The sequence below is a fragment of the Chanodichthys erythropterus genome, chromosome 12 (genome assembly GCF_024489055.1).
Source record: "Chanodichthys erythropterus isolate Z2021 chromosome 12, ASM2448905v1, whole genome shotgun sequence".
NCBI lineage: Eukaryota > Metazoa > Chordata > Actinopteri > Cypriniformes > Xenocyprididae > Chanodichthys > Chanodichthys erythropterus.
Genome location: NC_090232.1, coordinates 21734441 through 21750968, shown reverse-complemented (window position 1 = coordinate 21750968; position 16528 = coordinate 21734441). Strand labels below are relative to the sequence as shown.

General features: G+C 38.8%; 2 protein-coding genes across 4 annotated transcripts in view; one reads left to right on the top strand and one right to left on the bottom strand.

Annotated features, from left to right (window-relative positions):
* The window catches only part of mxd4 (MAX dimerization protein 4), a 34741-nt gene that overhangs the window by 4672 nt on the left and 13541 nt on the right, over window positions 1-16528 (bottom strand). For all 3 annotated transcript variants that reach the window (XM_067402608.1, XM_067402606.1, XM_067402609.1), the window contains exons 4-5: window positions 4572-4686; window positions 310-469 (exon numbers count right to left, since the gene is read on the bottom strand). In XM_067402608.1, coding sequence (XP_067258709.1) covers window positions 310-469; window positions 4572-4686 — 275 coding nt within the window. The remainder of the gene's footprint in view (window positions 1-309; window positions 470-4571; window positions 4687-16528) is intronic.
* On the top strand, window positions 7287-16103 carry LOC137033016 (uncharacterized). Its single transcript, XM_067405072.1, has 2 exons — window positions 7287-13497; window positions 13969-16103. Exons 1-2 carry the CDS (start codon window positions 9066-9068, stop codon window positions 13971-13973), a joined length of 4437 nt encoding a protein of 1478 aa, XP_067261173.1. The 5' UTR covers window positions 7287-9065; the 3' UTR covers window positions 13974-16103.

Below are 16528 nucleotides of genomic sequence, written 5' to 3'. Positions count from 1 at the left end.
GTGTTCCACCATACATGAATTTACTGTAAACTTGCTTCATGTTTGTTTATACATATTAAAGGGTGAAGAGTTGAAATTACTATCTGTGGTAATCAACAACACTTAAGGCCCCGATATACTTCAATCAAAATCGAAGAACGAACTAATGTTACATCATTTTACACAAAATCAGGCCAAAATGAAGTTTGTTTGGAGTTTGTTTTGCTGTGTAGAAAATGTGTAGAACTTAATTTTGCTTTTAAAGGTTTTATTGAATGTATTTCCACATATTTCCTGATTTCTCATCAAGATATTTCAGCTGTGCTGTACCTTGCTCAGAGTCAGTGGAGATGGTGGAGCCCATGCTGTCAGTGCGAATGCGCTCTAAGCCCTGTACAGAGAGCTGCTCCAGACGCCGTTTGAGGTAGCGATGTTCTCTCTGCAGTTGCTCCTTCATGTTTAGAGCCTTCCTGTCCTGTTCCTCCAGCTTCTGCAGAGCATATGTTTCCACTGATCAAACCACAGAGCACAGAAACACAACACTGCATGGCACATATCATCTACCAGTCAACTTGAGCATGCACAGTGCAAGAAATTCACAATTTTTGTGAGCTAAAAAAGAAAAACAATGACATTAACAGAAAGACATATCTATGGTGCATGACAGGAAACCAGGCAGGGTGAGCTGAAATACTGCTTAACAAACAGGAAAGAAACAAAAGGGTCAACAGAGACACGGTACTGGTTTGTCTTAGTCTTGTCTCTGTTTCACAGTGACAGTTTGTTCCACTCATATAAGAGTGTCCATGATTAAAAAAGAAATGTTCAATTCAATGACACTAAAGATGTCATGTGGTGTAACCATCAAGTAAAAAGTCTTATATCTAGAAAACATGTGCCTGCCCTGTACACAGCCAAAAAAATATTTTTTAAAAGATCTTAAAGGGGTGGTTCATTGCGATTTCAATTTTTTTTTAACTTAAGTTAGTGTGTAATGTTGCTAATTGAGCATATACAGTATCTGCAAAGTTACAGCACTGAAAGTCAATGCAAACAGAACAGAGATATTGTCTTTTAAAGTAATGGCAGTTTAATGCCTACAAAAACGACCGGTTTTGGACTACAACAAGCTTCATTGGTGGTGACATCATAAACCCTGCAATTAACAAACACTGCTCCGGGAACACACAACAAAGTGGCCGAGGCCATGTCGCGTTCATAAAAGTCTTCTGTGTTTGGGGTTCCTAGGGACGCTGGACTTCGGGAACAACGTTTAAAATTTATGTTTATTTCTGTTCCTGACAATTATAATGCTAATTTAGCTGTCTGTGGTGCACATATTACAGAAGACAGTGTTTGTTGGTGTTTCTGTTATCAGTGTACAGCATTGTTTCATTACGGCTTTTATGTTGTGTTTACCCACATGCTTGTTCATGCTATAAATTAAACAATACCTTTACAAAAATGCTACTACTCAGTCATGTATTCAGCTACAGTAAAGCTTTAATCAGAACAATATGGGGCAGCAGTAACATTTACAAGTGACAGCATATCTAAACACTTTGACACAAATACAAACAAAAATACTTAACATTCATAAACGTCCTTTAAAACCCATGCTTGCAGAGGTACTGCTTGACCCTCTTCATTACTGCTATCTGGGTCTGATTCGATTCAAATTGATACAGCAATATTGATGGCATTATTTACATTTCCACCGAAACAAAGACTGGACTTTGACCGAAGCACATGCAACGTTTGCCTGTAATGGTAAGGAGCGTGGCGTTTCCGGACAACGTGAATCGTGATAACGCATTCCGGACAGCGAATCACAATACGCTGGGCCAGCTAACAAATCTCAGTCCATTGCGTATTTCTGAGAGAAACTAGAACTAGGAACTCAACAGGGTGTTTTTAGGAGAAGGTTTTTAGGGGAGTGGTGTAGAATAAAGGTAAAATATATTATAATATATATATATATATATATATATAATACAGCATTTTAAAAAAAACAACAACAACTAAGCATTTACACGTTAAACTGCGCCCCATAAACACAATCAATCCTAGAAAAAAAGAAAAAAAAAACAGTGAACCACCCCTTTAATATATATTTCAAAATTGTTTTTGAAAATTGTTATTCATCCACAAATATAAATTTACATCAGTCTTAGTCTTAGTCCTGTGTCAAATGTCTTTTTTTTTTTTTTAAATCATTTAGTCAACCTATCCTGTTCAGTTTTTGTTATTGAAAACCTATTTTATTCATGGAATATAATGGTTAAACTGATAATTACAATTATTTTGCTCAAAATTGCAACCTTGTTTACTGATCATGATTTAATTTCAGAAATTTCTCTTTATATTTCATTAGAATTATTGCACTTTCAAGGACAAATCAAGACAATGTCAACTCATATGCATGGTTTATTTTACTCAATTACTCATCTAGTTTCCTGATTTAAAATATTATCATATAGCTCTGTTGGAGCAAGATAATTGATTTCATCTCATTTTGCTTTTGAAATGGTTGTTATATTATACTACGTAAAATATCAATAATAAGGAAAAAAAATCTATTAAAACAACAATAAAAAACAATTTGTACTGTCACACAGATAAGGATGCATGGTTTTGGATTTTTGCCAATACCCGATATGCTGATATTTTTCAACTAAATTTATCTGACAGCCAATTGTATGAAAATTTCCTATTTCTTTGTATGGAAATAAACAAAGTCTCTTCTGTGTAGGAATTATAAAGTTCAGTTAGGCTATGTTCACAATGAAGGCTTTAGTGCTCGGTTTCAGATTTTTTTTTGTTTGGCTGTTTAGATAATTTTTAAATGTGGCAATATCAGATTTGAGTCTGAACAGCTCACGATCCTGAACTGACCTGCAAGCGCAAAAGAACAATAACAAAGACAGCACGCAGCACGGAACTATACGGAAGTAAACACGGAGGTTACTGAAATCAACATTAACGAGTTAATTTATATGGTGATGTGCTGTGGAAGCCAACGAATCAGTGCACAGCCAATAAGGAGGACATAGATGAGGATAAGGAGAGAAAGAGAGCAACATTTTTCTCGTACAGTTTTTCCTTGCTTTTTTTTTTTTTTTTCTCTCGTATAGAGCTGTCATACTTTAAGAGAATAACAGCTCACCATCACTCACTGACTAACTTCACTGCCTTCTACCATATTCATGGAGTGACCAAAGAACTTACAATATGTAAAATCTTTGGAGTGACTCCCACTAGTACAGAATTGAGACGAATGTTGATCTAGAATGGTGTAAAAGTCACTCTAGATCAAGCATGAATTATGATATTATGATATTATGACTGTTAGCATTGCTAAACATCAGACCTGTACCTGATTTAGAGCCACATATGGAAGTGGCCCAAATCAGAATCGAAAAGATCAAATTCCATGTTTGAGCTGTTCACACGTTATGAAAATAAAATAAAAACGTTTTGGACCACTTTTTCCTGCACAAAACATTAATTTTTAGTGCTAAATAAATGTTAATAAAGTTCTTTCTATAATAAGAGTACATTAAAAGCTTTGAAAATAACAACAATAAAATATTTTTTTTTTATACAGATACAGTTGTAACCTAAACATTTTATTTGTGGGTTTTAACATTTGTAGATGGTCTACAGCAATGGAGTCATCAACACATGAAGCGCGGGTGGCGTGACTTCAGTTGAAGGATGCCGCCTTTAGCCTCAGATAAAAATTCTACAATTCTTTTAGAGCTCCTTGGATTCAAGTTACTTTCATCATCTGTTTGAAAAAAATATATTACAGATTAATAAAGTGTATATGTAAAATTATTAAATGTACAAGTGTCATGTTTGTAATTTTTATTTATCATGTAGGCTATAGCTTTTGTCCATTAAATCAAATCATGTCATTTTATGACATCAATTACTGCTTGCTTTATTGAGAACGTAAAGTAACTAAATCTTGTTTGTGTATTTTACTTTTCATTTTATTAGCCTAACAAGTAGACCTACAGCTCACCTCTAAATAAATAAAACTTCCTACCGAGCAGGCACTATAGGGCCTGAGGGAGGCTGCTGCTGCAGATCGTGTTGCCAGATTGGGCGGATTTCCACCAGGTAAAACACCAGGCAGAAAATGTATCCATTCAAGAGAAATGCTCTGATTGGGGTATTTAAACCTAAAAGACTTTTTTTCTTCCTTTATAATATCAGAACAGTTTATCATCCTGACATTTTTAATTTTATACTGCCCAAAATATCAATATGAATCTTAATTCGGAAATTGCCTCACATAATGATTCAATGACTCACATGAGAACTGTCAGATGCATCACATGCATAAACATTTAAATGATAAAAAAAGACTATGGTTTTAAAAATAATTGTAAGTAGAGCTATATTATAATCTCTACCGTGTTCGGAACTGTAGGTCATCTGAGTTGCAACATGGAGAGTGACAAACTTCCTGTAGACAGTTCCTGATTAACTTCCCCTCTGACTGTAACTGCTTTAAGCTGCTCTAACCTCTTTACTGCTGTATAAACAAAGATATTGTGAGAAAGATGCTGATTTGTTTGTACCTTGATGTGCATTTTGGCGCGTTTGAGCAGGCTCAGTGTGGTGTGACGGGTGCTATCAGGACCCAAAGGCACAAGCTGTTTTAACTGCTCCAGGTACAATCGCAGTTTGGCACGTCTGCAACAAATAAAGAACAGGTTGAATAGGAGTATAAGCCTGAGAAAAATTTAGAACTTAGAGACTGAGTCAGGATGCTGCTTTGGGCTGCTAACACTAAGGTTGCAGGTTTGAATGCATGCAGGGATGACTGAGGAACTAGACTGAAATTGCAGCTTTATGAAAGTGGACTGTTTGTGTAATTAATTTAAATACAAATTAACCAAGACTCTACAAAAAGGCTCCACAGATACGAAGAAATGTCATATAATATAACTGAGATGTATTGTTTAACCTGTGTAAATGTTTGTTGACAGAAAACCTGTCAGAATTGACGGGGGCAAAATGTTCAGAAAAAGGTCTATTCACACCAAACATCAAACCAAAACAGTTGAAACAAAGTGAAACAAAACAGACTTAAACTAATATTTGTTGGGATACATGAAAAGTAAATTCATGCCATATCAAGATAAGTGGACAAACAGTGAGAAGTCTTAGTAGTGTTTTTTTCTTTTTTCCTATATATGTGCAAAGAAAATCTTCATCTGTGATTTTGATATTACTGACAAACTGTTGTCTTTTCCACTTGAAGTATATAAAATATAGCTATAGAGTAGAGAGTTGCAAGATGGTTGCTGAATAAACACAATTGCCTCAAATAGAATTTGATAGAGCCCAGCAGAATGAGTCGATTGAGGCAAACTGGGGCTCTAATTTGGAGGAAGTGACCCTCTTCGGAGAAAGAGGCTATTGACTGCAATGTGTTCAGCAAGGCCAGCCCTTTTACACCTCTCAAAAGGAAAAGACAAAATGTAACAATTTTTTTTTTTTTAATTTTTGTTAAAATTAAACAATAAAACACAAATTCAACATTTATTAGGTGAAAAAAGAGATTATATCCTACTAGCAACAAGATACATTGATGCCTGTCACAAAAAGAGGGATTTGTCAGTAATCAGTAATGCGCTCACACACACACACACACACACACAAACTCACATAAACACGCAGACTCACGCACATACACACTGAATTTTAAATTGTTCATAGAATTCTAAAATGTTGATTGATTGTTCTACTTTTTTTTGTTTTTGTTTTTTTGTATATGTACATGTATTTTGATTATTTTGCTTTGGCAATACATTGTAACAATTGTCATGTCAATAAAACACACTATGAATTTGAGATTTGAGATTACAGAAAAGCTTACAAATGTGTATGATGTGAAATGGAAGTGGATGGATATGTCTTTTTGTGGCTTTACCTAACCCAACTTGAGAAATGTGGTGAATGACTCTACAATGTACTTGACAAATGTACACCTAACAAAGTTACACATTACTTTTACTTTGCCACTCCTCTTCATTATCATTAAAGTGGGCTTGATGACAATTTATTTAAACCATATTTGAATAATCAAATAAATATATGCTGAATTGATGAACTTTCTGCTTGCCCAAGTTAATTTGCAGTTAGACTTCTTGTTGTTCTTCTCAATCAGTTTTATTCAAGCAATTGAATTCACATGAGTTACTGCAAAACTGGGTGAAATCTCTTTTGCAACTATACTGCTGTATTGATCAGAACAATATCTTAGTAGCAGTTAAAGAAAGCCTGCGGAGTAAACTATAAAATGTAGTGGGCCTGCTAAGACAGAGACTATTTGAAATAGGCCAGGCGTCACATCATCATAACTCTGTGAATGATTAACATGAGCTAAACCAACAGGACACTGTATCTTGAGCTTCTCTTTCTATTCCTGCACTTTGTTTTTCATATCAATAGTGCACATGTATAATTTCAATAAATAATGTTGAGACATTTGCATGCAAATAAATGTACCTTTCTAATTGAAATATCAAATAAGATGTCAACTCCTGAAATCCAGATCTCACTGAAAGTGCAGTGATTTGATTTCTGGGTCAACCAGCACAAGTCAAGTCTGTTTTATTCGTATAGCACCTTTCACAATACATAATGTTCCAAAGCAGCTTTACAGAAAATGGAGTTTCTCACCCGTAAGACCTTCGTTCATCTTCGGAGCACAAATTGAGATATTTTTGATGGAATCCAAGAGGTTTTTTTATCCCCCCATAGAAAGCAATGTAATTACCACATTCAAGGTCCAGAAAAGTAGTAAAAACATTATTAAAATAGTCAATGTGACTACAATGGTTCAACCTTAATGCTATGAAGTGATGACAATACTTTTTGTGCGCAAAAAACAAAACAAAAATAAAGACACGTGAGCAGTACGAAGCATGCGTGTGCTGCTGACGCAGGAGCCGGCCAATAATGAGCTGGTGTTCTGATGTAGAACCTGGAAGCGCTGGATGCAAACAGCATAGGAGAAAGACAGGGGAGAGAAGAAACTGTCGAATAAAGTGTTTTTTTTTTTTTTTTTTGCGCACAACAAGTATTCTCGTCACTTCAAAACATTAAGGCTGAACCACTGTAGTCACATTTACTATTTTAACAATGTCTTTACTACTTTTCTGGACCTTCAATGTTGTATTTCCGTTGCTTTCTATGGGGAATTAAAAAAAAAAAAACTTTCGGATTTCATCAAAAATATCTCAATTTGTGTTCTGAAGATGAACAAAGGGCTTACGGGTGTGGCACGACATGAGGGTGAGTAATTAATAACAGAAATTTAATTTTTTGGTGAACCCTTTAAACATATTGTCAGAACTTGATGTGATCATGTGCAATCGAACAGTAAATTTGTAATACAGACTCCATTTATGTTAAACTACTTTTATTAGTATTGCTAAAACTGGGCATAAATGCTTTGCTTTTGGTTATCTGTTCTTTAGAACTTACAATTGTAGCTTTTACAATTTTCCCTCAGCATTCACCACAAACAACCCTCCACCTTTCCTGTCTATGACACTGTAAACTGTAGCGTATGTGAGCTGTATTTCAGTGTTCACAGATCAGCCTGGTTTGCCTCACTGCCTACCAGCCATGGGCATGATTACATGTGCATGAAGATTCGCCGTTATTCAGGTCATTGTTGAATGTCAGGTTAAATTCTGTCAAAGCAATTGCAAATGAATGCACTTTTACATGACTGAAAATACACAAATACAAAGCAATTCCGATTACTGTACAACTGTACAAAATTAACTGCTCAAAAAGGTTCTACCTGCAGATCTGAAAATGACACAGGAATGCTGGATAACACATGAATTACAGGCACAGCATGTGTTACGTTCCACGTATGTTTTTGTATTTTGTTTTAGTTTTTTTTTTCTCTCTCTCTCTCTCTCTTTCTTATCTGTCTGTCGAGTTTTAGGTTGACGGTAAAGCGGGGCTCATCTTGGTGACGTCATGACGCTCTGACGTCCCAACCAGCGTTCTGCCAATCTGCAGGTGGCTGATCATTTAAAAGGCTTCGGCGGCATTCCACCTGCAGTGAGCGTTTGGGCTTGGACCTCACTCACGCTTGTCGAGCCAGAGCCAGTCATTCTTTGTGTTTGCGAACTGTTTATTTAGTCTGTGGTTCATTGAGACAGTTCTGGTTGTTTGTTTCTGTGTAATAGTTAAGCTGACGGCGTTAGAGAGTGATACAAGTCTTCTGTTAAATGTTTGAGTCCACTCGAAATCTGGCGTGAAGTCATTATCTGTCAATCGAGTGGTTGACAAATAATGAAACCCTTCTCCTGCAGACAAGTCTCTCGTGCGAAATGTTTGAACGCATTCGAATTCTGGCGTGAAGTCATTGTCTGTCAACCGAGGGGTTGACCGATAATGAAACCTTTTGCTGCGGACAGCTCAGAGATAACATCAACCTCACTGACCACGGTGAATTCCGCATAGTGCGTGTCAGCTAGCAACTAATGTTAGTTATAATGCGGGTGCTCGCCTTCCCTGTATTTTTGTTTATTTATTTAGTGGAGTTTTAGTTAAGGCGCCGCGCCGAAGTTTTCGGTTTTGTTTTTACATTTTATTTTTGGTAGTTAGTTTAGGGGCGTGGGCGCTAGTTAGTGGGTTTTGTTCTGATTATTTCTTTTCTTTGGCGACATCCTCGTTCTTTCCTTACTTTTACTTTGTTTATGTCTTACTTGTTGACTTATCTCTACCGTGTTAATAAATATTGGATATTAATTGTTTCCCTTGTTGTTTGGTTTGTTCCTCCCCACGCCTCAACAGTTGTATCTCATTTAAATGTTGCGGTCATTCCACTGAACAACTTTAAGCACGTAACATTTATTGGTGGCAGCGGTGGGATATCCTCATTAGGATATCTTATTCTTGTGGAATGAATTTCTGAGATGCACTGTTGCTGGTGTGTTGGTGGAACAATCGGATAATAAGGATTGCTCGGGTAGTCGGTGAGGGCATGTTTTGTTGACTGACGTAAAAATCTTAGGGGCTTAGCGTACAGTTCAATTATTATGGCTGACTTTGATTTGAATAACTTTGTGAGTGCACCAACTGTCGAACAGCTAGATAAATGTCGTAAGGACGATTTATTAGTCGTTGCGGCGCATTTTAACATTAAAGTTTCGAAACAGCAGCTTAAGCGTGAAATCAAAAAGGTTGTAGTGTGTGGCTTGAGGGAACTGGGTGTGCTTAAACTGGCTGATAGTTCAGAGCAGAGACCAGGTTCTGATGGTGGCGCTTCGTGGATTGGTGAGGAGGAAGCGAGTGAAATTGCTGAGGCGGAGGGTTCCGATGCCAAAGCTGTTTTGCCGCCCTTCGATCCTTTTTCTCCACCCGTGATTGGGACTGGAGGTGACTCGCGGCTCAAGTATCGCTTGGCAGTCCAAGTGGAAGAGCGCGAGAGGGCAGCGGAGCGTAAGGCCCAGCTGGATCTGCAGCTCCAAGTTCGCCGTATGGAAATAGAGGCGGACATGCAAATCAGATTGCGGGAGTTGGAACTGAAAGCAGCCAGAGATGTCGCAGTTTCTCCGGTGCCGCTTGTGTCTACTGCTCAACCTACGCAGACTGCTGCTGTTACGACTGGTGCGAATACGGCGAGTAATACGCTGGATGTGAGTAAACACATTTCTCTTGTTCCACAGTTTAGAGAGTCAGAAGTTGATTCATACTTTAATGTATTCGAACGAATTGCGTCTGCTTTAAATTGGCCTAGAGATGTGTGGCCTTTGCTGCTGCAGTGCAAGCTAACGGGAAAAGCTCAGGAAGTGTGTGCTGCTTTAACATTAGAAGATAGTTTAAATTATGATGTTGTCAAAACAACAATTTTGAGAGCTTACGAACTCGTACCTGAAGCGTACAGGCAGCGTTTTAGAACCCATAAAAAGAGCACGAGTCAAACGTTCGTAGAATTTGCTAGAGAAAAAGGTATGTTGTTTGACAAGTGGTGCACTTCAAACAAAGTTTCGGATTTCCAGGCACTTCGTGAGTTAATTTTGTTGGAGGAGTTCAAAGGTTGTATCCCTGATCGTGTTGTTGTTTACCTAAACGAACAAAAGGTAACATCGTTGTCTCAGGCATCTGTTCTAGCTGATGAGTTTGCGTTGACGCATAAGAGCATTTTTGCTCCCGTTCGTACTGACAAAGTTTTATTTAGTTCCGTTACTTCGAAAGATCAGTCGCGTTCGAAAAATGTTCCAAAGCCTAAGGAAGACCGAGAGTGTTTTTACTGTCATAAGTCGGGTCATCTCATTGCTGATTGCATTGTTTTAAAGCGCAAACAGCAAAGTAACACTTCTAAAAGTGTTGCTTTTGTGAAGCCTGTTGATATTGTTAATTGTAAGTTCGGTGGGGAGTTAGATGTTGGGTATCAACCTTTCGTTATGAAAGGATTAGTATCTGTCAGTGATCAGTCTTCGGATCAGGTAAAAGTGACTATGTTGCGTGACACGGGCGCGATGCAGTCCTTTATAGTGGCTGGTGCACTGCCGCTCTCAGAACAGACTTTCTGTGGTACCCATGTGTTAGTGCGAGGCTTTGAAATGAATATTATGAAAGTTCCTTTGCATCAGATTTATCTGAAGTCTGATTTGTTTACGGGGTTTGTTAAAATCGGCGTGCGTGACAGTCTCCCTGTGCATGGAGTAAGTTTCATCCTGGGTAACGACATCGCAGGTGGAAAAGTCGCGCCGCTGTTAGAGGTTTGTGATAAGCCTGTTCTGTCTGAGTATACTGACGAGTTGTCCGAGAAGTTTCCTGAAGTTTTTCCTGTTTGTGCCGTGACGCGAGCGCAGGCTCGTAAATTTGCTGATGCAGATGACTTGTCTTCTACGTTTATGTCACCTATTATTATAAATGACACTTTGCCAGTTGAAGAGGGTAAGTCAGCGGATCAAGCGCTTATTTTGCAGTCAGACGAGGTGAAATTGACAATGACTTGTGAAAAAATGATTACAGCTCAGAAAGAAGATTGTTCCTTGTGGAAATGCTTTTCCTCTGTTGTTCCTTTGGAAATGGCCAAGGAGAGGAAAGCCGCTTACTTTATCGAGAACGGGTTGCTGATGCGTTGGTGGTGTGCAGATGTTGCGTGCGATAGTGAGTGGACTTCTGTACATCAAATTGTCATTCCTGTATGTTACAGACAGATTGTACTCTCTCTAGCTCATGATCATGATTTGTCTGGACATTTGGGCGTTAAGAAAACGTATCATCGAATTTTGAAACATTTCTTTTGGCCCCGAATGAAGGCTGATGTAACGAAATTCTGTAAAACTTGCCAGACTTGTCAGTTTTCAGGTAAGCCAAATCAGGTGATTCCGCGTGCACCGCTTGTTCCTATACCAGTGATTGGGGAACCGTTCGAGCATGTTATTGTTGACTGTGTTGGACCGTTGCCTAAGTCTAAGAGTGGTAACCAATACTTGTTAACAATAATGTGTGTTGCGACGCGCTTTCCAGAAGCTATTCCGCTTAGGAAGATTACAGCGCCAGTGATTAGTAATGCACTTGTAAGATTCTTTTCTATGTTTGGCCTTCCGAAAGTGGTTCAATCCGATCAAGGTACTAACTTTTTGTCAAGAATCTTTGGACAGGTGTTGACGACCTTAAACGTTTCTCATCAAACTTCAAGCGCTTTTCACCCAGAAAGCCAAGGAGCTTTGGAACGGTTTCACCAGACGTTAAAAGCGATGTTGCGACGTTATTGCATGGATACGGGTAAGGACTGGGACGAGGGCATACCTCTACTCTTGTTCGCTGTCAGAGAAGCAGTACAAGACAGTTTGGGATTTAGTCCTGCCGACCTTGTATTTGGTCATACGGTGAGGGGTCCTTTAAAGATGCTTAAAGAAGATCTGTTATCCTGTGAGCCTAGTACTAAAATTCCTGTGCTTGACTATGTAAGCAAATTTCGTGAGCGATTGCATAAGGCTTGTTCAACGGCAAAAGAGTCATTGTTGAGTGCGCAGGTGGCTATGAAACGTCAGTTCGATCGTAAAACGGTTCAGCGTCATTTTAAGGAGGGAGATCAAGTGCTGGTTTTATTGCCAGTTGTGGGTTCTGTTCTGTCTGCACGATTTTCGGGTCCATATGAAGTGATTAAAAAATTGAGTAACACTGATTATTTGATCCGAACTCCTGAGCGTAGAAAGAAATCTCGTGTATGTCATGTGAATATGCTGAAGGAGTATCATGTCAGAGGGTCGTCACAAGCTGTTGAGAAGGTGGATGAGCTTATTACCTCTGCCGCTCTTATATGTGAGGTGGCTGATGTCCCTACTCAAGATAATGATGGAGTGTTAGTACGCCACACATATCAGCAGTGTGTTAGGCTGAAGAACTCTGAAATGTTGAGCAATTTGACTTCTCATCTGTCCCATTTACCTGATTACCAGAGAAATGATGTTGAAATATTAATTCACGATTTCTCCTTGTTATTTCAGGATGTTCCGTCTCGAACTACAGTCTTACAACATGATATTGATGTAGGTCATGCCGTTCCTATCAAGCAACGAGCTTATAGGGTTAACGCTGTTAAACGTTCTGCGATGAAAGCTGAAGTCGAGTATTTACGCGAAAACGGTCTCGCCAAGCAGAGTTTTAGTCCGTGGAGTTCTCCATGTCTACTGGTGACAAAAAGTGACGGATCCGCCAGGTTTTGCACGGACTATCGCAAGGTAAATTCAGTTACTGTTCCCGATAGTTTTCCGTTACCCCTTATGGAAGATTGTGTAGACAATCTGGGGTCTGCTAAATTCGTCAGTAAACTAGATTTGCTGAAAGGTTACTGGCAAGTACCATTGACGGCTCGAGCGTCAGATATTTCTGCTTTTGTGACTCAGGACGATTTCATGCAATACTGCGTTATGGCTTTCGGCATGCGCAACGCACCAGCTACGTTCCAGAGGCTCATTAATATTGTGCTTGCTGGTGTTCGAAACTGCAATGCATATCTGGACGATCTTGTGATTTATTCATCTAGCTGGTCCGCACATGTTGCAACGTTAAGAGAGGTGTTTGAACGCCTTCGGAATGCCTCGCTGACATTAAACCTTTCTAAATGTGAATTTGGTCAAGCTACAGTGACGTACCTGGGCAGAGAAGTAGGTCAAGGGCAGGTAAGACCTATAGAAGCCAAGGTCGCTGCGATTGCAGAATTTCCGGTTCCGACCACGCGAAAAGAACTTCGTAGATTTCTGGGGATGGCCGGTTATTATCGGAATTTTTGTAAAAACTTCTCCACTGTGGCCAGTCCGCTAACTTCACTCCTCAGCCCGTCACGTACTTTTATTTGGAGTAATGACTGTCAAAATGCTTTTGATAACATCAAAGTTTTATTATGCAGTACGCCTGTTTTGACAGCTCCTGATGTGGGAAAGGACTTCAAGCTGGAGATCGATGCAAGCTCGGTCGGTGCGGGTGCAGTGCTTGTACAGGAGGACGCAAATGGTATTGACCATCCTGTGTGTTATTTCTCGCGCAAGTTTAATAAACATCAGTTAAACTATTCTACCATCGAGAAAGAAACGTTAGCTTTGCTGTTGGCCTTACAACACTTTGATGTTTATATTAGTTCAAGTAATTTGCCTGTGGTTGTATTCACTGATCACAATCCTCTGGTGTTTTTAGCACGTATGAACAATCAGAATCAGCGATTGATGCGCTGGTCCTTAATCGTGCAGGGTTACGATTTAGTGATTAAGCACAAGAAGGGGTCAGAAAACATAATTGCCGATGCTCTATCTAGAGTTTACTAAGCTGGTAATAGGGCTTAAAGAAGAGAAGAAGAAAAGTGTTATTTTTCTTTTCTCTTTTTTTTTAGGGGGGGAGTGTTACGTTCCACGTATGTTTTTGTATTTTGTTTTAGTTTTTTTTTTCTCTCTCTCTCTCTCTCTTTCTTATCTGTCTGTCGAGTTTTAGGTTGACGGTAAAGCGGGGCTCATCTTGGTGACGTCATGACGCTCTGACGTCCCAACCAGCGTTCTGCCAATCTGCAGGTGGCTGATCATTTAAAAGGCTTCGGCGGCATTCCACCTGCAGTGAGCGTTTGGGCTTGGACCTCACTCACGCTTGTCGAGCCAGAGCCAGTCATTCTTTGTGTTTGCGAACTGTTTATTTAGTCTGTGGTTCATTGAGACAGTTCTGGTTGTTTGTTTCTGTGTAATAGTTAAGCTGACGGCGTTAGAGAGTGATACAAGTCTTCTGTTAAATGTTTGAGTCCACTCGAAATCTGGCGTGAAGTCATTATCTGTCAATCGAGTGGTTGACAAATAATGAAACCCTTCTCCTGCAGACAAGTCTCTCGTGCGAAATGTTTGAACGCATTCGAATTCTGGCGTGAAGTCATTGTCTGTCAACCGAGGGGTTGACCGATAATGAAACCTTTTGCTGCGGACAGCTCAGAGATAACATCAACCTCACTGACCACGGTGAATTCCGCATAGTGCGTGTCAGCTAGCAACTAATGTTAGTTATAATGCGGGTGCTCGCCTTCCCTGTATTTTTGTTTATTTATTTAGTGGAGTTTTAGTTAAGGCGCCGCGCCGAAGTTTTCGGTTTTGTTTTTACATTTTATTTTTGGTAGTTAGTTTAGGGGCGTGGGCGCTAGTTAGTGGGTTTTGTTCTGATTATTTCTTTTCTTTGGCGACATCCTCGTTCTTTCCTTACTTTTACTTTGTTTATGTCTTACTTGTTGACTTATCTCTACCGTGTTAATAAATATTGGATATTAATTGTTTCCCTTGTTGTTTGGTTTGTTCCTCCCCACGCCTCAACAGTTGTATCTCATTTAAATGTTGCGGTCATTCCACTGAACAACTTTAAGCACGTAACAATTGAATTCCATTTCAAATGCCTACAGTAAAGTTGCAGGTTCAGGCACATCTTCAGTGAACTGGATTACTTCGTCAACACAGATCTTTGCTGACCATTCCAGCATAGAGATTACTTTTTAAATGTAGGCTACTGACTAGGGACGGGCTAGGATGTTCCACCATCCAAATATTTATTTTAAAAGATGACTAGTTTATTTAGATATTTTGTGCTTTTTGTTTTGACTGACATTTTTAGTGGCAATGCAGTCAAGCAATGGTTCTCAACCAGGGGGCCAAGGGCACACTATAGGGTCTCAGCAAACTTCCAGAGAGGCCTCAATAAGTCTTAAACTTATTTAAAATGAGTTATTTAGTTCATTTACATAATCAATATTAAAATGCTAAAAACCAACCATTAAAACAGTGGATTTGTAACAACTTTGTTACAATATATCTAAGTTACAACTAAGTTACAATCTATCTTCGAATCAACTCTTTGGAGTAACACCCTGTTATTATACGTAATCTGCAAGTTTCTTTTTTTAATAAATGCTAGTCATATTATAGGGTGTATTATCTCGTACTATTTTTTTCCCTCCAATTACACTGAGTGGGGTATTTGTTTAATTCTGTTGCACTTGTCCTGGTGTTTTTGAATAAAACAATGTGTCCTATGTGAACGTCCCCTAAGAAATGTGTCTGAGCTTCAGACAACGCACTAACACGATTATCAAAATACACAGTTTTGCACATCCATATTTAGACTTCCATGCAGGGATGAGCAATATGGCAAAATATATATATTTTTTTAATTTTTTAAGACAGGATCATGATCTATAAAACACTGCATATATTGTATGACTTAAAAATACAATGATGCAACTGAAGTTATTTAGTCAAGAGCAGTGAGTGATTTTCTCTTTGTTTAACATTAATGACAGCAGGTAAGCTGACGTCTAGTCTCAGCCTCAGACGTCACACCCACGGACTGTTGGCTGAACTTCTGATGCATAAGGAACACAAAATGGGAAAAACTTCTGAGTTTCGAAGTCATCATTTGTTTGGTGGAGTTATACAGGATTTCCTAGACTGGTGTGTCGCGTTCCTAGACTGGTGTATCGGCAAAGCTATTGTGATGCCAAACACCCTCATAGAAGAAGAAAGCTTGTCGTGTTTAGAACTGTGACAATGAGCGCTTATCAGGATCAACTAAACACTGGATTTTCAAAAGTATGTGAAGTTTGCGGCGCCACTGTTGCAATAAACTTGCACCACATTCTTGAATTAATAATTGATTAGATGTACACCGGTCTGTTATCGCAGACACAGATTTTACATTTTCATTTTGTTTCTGCTAAACAAGACGTAGAACAAAATGAACTGTGATTGGTAACTTTATATGTCGGTCAGAAGACCTTTTGGGCGGTCCTTGGGCAATTAAAGCTGCGATGGAGTCCAGAACTTCAGCCGTCAGTCTAAAACTCTGGCTATGTGAGACTAGCTTCTGTCACCTCATGCACGGATCCAATATACTGACACACTATACTGACAAACATCCAATTTTCTACCAGCTGTTTACATTCATTTAAGACATATCTGACTGAAAGCCTTTTGTGTTTTTTTACAGTTTAAGTGCAATAATATGTGAAAGAGAACTTAGATCAGTA

What these genes read in the sequence shown, in the direction of transcription:
- LOC137033016 (XM_067405072.1), top strand. Translation starts at nt 9,066, where the DNA reads ATGGCTGACTTTGATTTGAATAACTTTGTGAGTGCACCAACTGTCGAA.